Source organism: Festucalex cinctus, chromosome 6 (genome assembly GCF_051991245.1).
Source record: "Festucalex cinctus isolate MCC-2025b chromosome 6, RoL_Fcin_1.0, whole genome shotgun sequence".
Classification (NCBI taxonomy): domain Eukaryota; kingdom Metazoa; phylum Chordata; class Actinopteri; order Syngnathiformes; family Syngnathidae; genus Festucalex; species Festucalex cinctus.
In genome coordinates this window covers 15,538,328-15,542,827 of record NC_135416.1, presented here as the reverse complement: position 1 = coordinate 15,542,827, position 4,500 = coordinate 15,538,328, and the positions used below count along the sequence as shown (strand labels likewise).

The window sequence follows — 4,500 nt, the reverse complement described above, 5'->3', positions numbered from 1 at the left end:
GGTCTGCGGTGAGCCAATCATCTCCCTCTGGTGGTCATATGTAACAACTACATCCTTACTTCTCACCCGCGTGTGCAGTAGTGCACAAACTACTCAAGATACTACTAGATAAAAGATACTCAAGATACTACCGATAGATGAAACAACCCTGGACGTAAAATGAAAAAAAAATATATATGTTATTTATAATAATAAAATAACAATTAAACGTAATATTTATAATTAGGCTATACATTTAATTACATTAAGAAACATTAATTTTTAAATATTTATGTTACTATTTACAATTATAAACTTAACAACTTGTTTAATACATGTTAAATGCATAATTTTATGTAAAATGATTCATGACCAACCAACTATCTAATGAATGGTTAATAATAAATTCATGCATTTTAGTTAGCAAATTTCAGGGGGAAATAGAGTCATTAATTTAATAAATAAATAATTTACTACAAAATAAATTAAAATAAATATTCATGCAGATTGCGTAAATTGTATTATTTATTATTACTTTTAATGCAACAAAGAATACATTTATTTTCATTGCACTTTTTAATTCAGCAGTTTTTTTTGTGGGGGGCGTGTAAATTAGAGCAACAAGTATTGCAGGACTCCTGATAATAAATAAATAAATAAATAAATAAATACTTTTTAGTTTATTTTTTTTAATTACAAAACAGAGGCTTCTGGGGCCCATTTGCCATACTTTGCCCAAACTGTAACTTTCGTAAACGTGGCGTCGTTTTCATGAGTTACATTCAAAACTCAGGAAACTTCATCACTGCATATTTGAGAGCCACAATGAAATAATATCCATGATTGATTGTACTAAATTTCTTCGCGATTCTTTGCAGAAACGCAGTTGAAATCATTACTGCCTGTTTAATTTTATTTTGAACACCAATGTGTGCGAACATAACTGTTCCCAAAATAATATTGCTTTGCGGTAACAGTAATAATTTTTACAACGTGTAGAATTTATTCCAAATGACTTGAATGACATTTTTGTTTCTCTGTATTTAATCAAGATTACACTCATATTTACCGCATGTTCCAAATTTCAATTTACATAAATGTTCGACTCAGAGAACGTTGTTTGGCTAAATTTCTTTTTTTTCTTCATTCATTTCATTTGTTCATTTATTTCAGCCAGCAATCTATATCAACAAAATATCAATTTTTCAAAACAATACTCAACTAAACAAATAGCCTGAAATAACAATATGGCATCTAAAAAAAAAACACTGATTTACGTTAAAGAAAATGGATCTTTTGCACAACATTTAAAAAGAAACAAAACATTCAAATATTTTGTAAGTTTATTTACATGTCACTATAGCTTTTCATAGAAATGTACACAGTACAGATAGAAAAAGATTCAATAAATACAAATGTCCTGCTTTTCCTCGATTAAGACTGCGGGATTTTTATTTACATACAGCAAAATCCCATAAAATCCTATATTGTAATCCTCAGAAAGGCAACGCTGGGATAGTAAACACTTGATACACACATTTTACAAAATTGTCTCTTGACAACTTTGTGGTATACGAAAGATAAACAATTGAACAATTAAGAGGACAAAAGTTAATGCTGGCAGCTCAAGAAGGCACTTTAATTAACTATATCTCTGTCTGAAACTCACACAAACAACATACCCACACACGCGCACACACACACACACACCCACATGTCCAACCTTACAGTTTTCAGTTTTGGAGGTAAGAAAAACATTTGTTTATAAACGTAAAGTAGTTGAAAAACATTATTGTGCCTTTGTTTTTGTGCAGTCCTATTTCCCATTAAAACACACAAAATACGGCAATCCTAGGACAAATAGTACATCCCGTACGTGACAGGTCCACCAAAGAGTCCCGGTACCGGCAGACTGGGCCTCGGGAATGGGTTCGAGGGCCCCCACGTTGCCGAGCCCTGCACGTGCGCGCTCAGGGGGAAAGGCAACGCGAAGGCGGACAGGACGGGCTTGGAGGCCAGCTTAAACTTCTCCAACTCGGCTTCCTGCAAGCGCTTGGCTTTAGCCCTGCGGTTCTGGAACCAGATTTTCACCTGGGTCTCTGTCAGGTTGAGCGAGTTGGAGAACTCGGCTCTCTCGGCGATGGAGAGGTACTGCTTCTGGCGGAACTTGCGCTCCAGGGCCAGAAGCTGAGAGGTAGTGAAGGGCGTGCGAGGTTTACGGTTGTTTTTGTGCTTCCGTAAAGTACACTGAGATGGACTGGAGCTCCCTGGCACAGACGGAGATAGAAGTTAGTGTATGGGCGAAATAAACATCATTGATTTATTGGAAATTGGTGGGAAAGAGCAAGTATTTCACAAGTGTTTTACAAGTGCAGCTACTACAAGTTAAAAGGTCTAAATAAAGTACTAAGTCATGCAGGCTTCTCGCTGTGCATTTGCATTAAATAATTCTTCAGTTTCTTTGCAATTCAGTGAAGATGTGTTGGCATGAACTGATCAGTTTATAGTGTTTTTTTTATACCCTCTGAATTTATGAGCATTAAAAACATGAGAAAAAAAACGAATAATCTAGCAAGATAAATAGAACAACATTTATTAAAAGGTTACGCTTAAAATTCTGGGTAAAAAACAACTGAATTTAGGTTAAAAAAAAATGGACTGAGCCACTTATTTGGGTCAAACCTTTGATTTGTGCAAAACAAGATATATGGGTCAAATTGAACCAATAAATTAGCAGATGGGTCCAGTTTTTTGAACCAGCATTTTTTAAGGTTGTACACGAGGAAGTAATTTCGCCAAACATCATTTTTAATCATTACTGACAACACAAGATGATTGTTCTTACGAGAGTTGGAAGAGAAGGTATTCGCCTGGAACCAAGTGCTCTGATCGGTGTCAGCCGCGTGCGGCGTGTCCTCCGCGGAGCGGCTGCAAACAGCCGGCGAGCCCTCTGCGCAAAAAGTCCTCGGAGCGAAGTGCGCTGCGGGCTTCTGAGCAAGCCCGGCCGACTCGAAAGAAATCCTACAGGTGCTCTTTTTGGAAATCAAAGACTCGACGCTGAACGGTAGGCGGCTCCTTTCCTTGTCCGTCGTCATGTCCTTGGGCTGCGCGTCCTCCGTCTCCTCCTTGGGATGGACAACTTGGTCGTCTTGGGACGGCGAGCCCCGCGCTGCGTTCATCGTCAGGCGAGGCGATGGGGCCACGCACCTCACGCTGGCCCGCTGGAAAGAGCGATGGAGTCGATGGTGCGTTCACGAACCGATGCGAGTCTCGCGAGTCGGCGACGCGCACTTTAACTTTTTACGCAACAGACAGGGACGTCTATAGAGGAAGAGGTGTGTTCCCACTACTCACTCCCACCAATCAGCTGGCTAATTTGGGGTCAGAGCGCGGTTTCGATTGGCTCACAGCCTTCTAAAGGAACATCAATAGGCCTTTGAAAGGAAGGAGTAGTTAATCATACAGACCCCATGCTGCGAGAGGCCATTCATGGCCCTCACAAAGTAGCTTAGACCAATTTTAGTGTAATTAACCAGTGGGGAGGACTCTCGACCATTTACATCCATTAGCCGGACACTCCATCGACAGCAATCTCCCACGTAAGCACTATCACGTCTCAGCGGAGACAATGACGTAATAAATAACAAAATATCGTGTCATGCATGCACCACGTGATCATGTCAGTCCATGTGCTCTTTTTTTAAGAGAGCTAGAATTACAAAAAAAAGGCTCTCTAAATAAAGGATTTGTGGAAGAATGGGCTTGAAGAAAATCATAAACATGTTCACGGAGAGAGAAGAGGCGGCCTGATTGGGTCAAGCATGCACACAGTATCACAGCAATTAAAGGCCTGTCACGATCCTTTCTGCCTTCACAATGGCTTCGGCTGAGAAGCAGCAGGCCTTTTTTTCTTCCTCCAGCTCCAACTATTTAATAAGCCAGACAAGTTGCGTTTTGCAGGCGCCAGGCTCGGCTGGATCTCAAAGGACGATATCTCCTGGAGAAAGGACTCCACTAAACCAATTGTCCACCCAAAATATTATATTTTAAACGTTTCTCATCCTGCCTGTAAATGCGATTTGAGCGTAGTTTAATACGGGCTGGTTTGGAGTTTTAATTTTTTTAAAAAATCTAGAGGTTATCAAATCTATTATGTTACATTCCAATCAGCCATTTTTTTATAGCTTGTTGCTGCAGCGAATGCCATTTTAATCTCTGTATCATATTTTTAAAATCTAATCTGTCCGGGTAGCAGATTCTAAATCCCTGTGATGCACAACATTCAGCGAGCCACATTACCCATTTTTTCCCCCTCAAGGATTGTGAAGCCACCTTCCTCTGCCTTCGCTGATGAGACTGCCCAACTTTAGACCCAGAGGCAAAAGTAATGTGGGTCATGAAAACAGTCCTTCATATCGTGAATTTTAGCTCACGTGAAGTGCTCTGTGCTCTTTCACGGGAGACGTGCACGTTGCGTGGGTTCAATCCCTAGGAAGCATGCCGCTGTTTTACACACTAAGT

General features: G+C 39.9%; 1 protein-coding gene across 1 annotated transcript; it reads right to left on the bottom strand.

The window, feature by feature from the left end:
- Positions 1–1,404: 1,404 nt before the first annotated feature.
- On the bottom strand, positions 1,405–3,239 carry LOC144020895 (homeobox protein MSX-2-like). Its single transcript, XM_077524786.1, has 2 exons — positions 2,825–3,239; positions 1,405–2,246 (listed from the first exon to the last, which is right to left on the bottom strand). The coding sequence occupies exons 1-2, from the start codon at positions 3,156–3,158 to the stop codon at positions 1,831–1,833; spliced, it is 750 nt and encodes a 249-aa protein (XP_077380912.1). The 5' UTR covers positions 3,159–3,239; the 3' UTR covers positions 1,405–1,830.
- Positions 3,240–4,500: the final 1,261 nt, after the last annotated feature.

What these genes read in the sequence shown, in the direction of transcription:
- LOC144020895 (XM_077524786.1), bottom strand. Translation starts at nt 3,158, where the DNA reads ATGAACGCAGCGCGGGGCTCGCCGTCCCAAGACGACCAAGTTGTCCAT. An exon ending in TACCTTCTCTTCCAACTCTC is followed by an intron (nt 2,247 to 2,824) that starts GTAAGAACAATC and finishes CGTCTGTGCCAG; the next exon opens with GGAGCTCCAGTCCATCTCAG.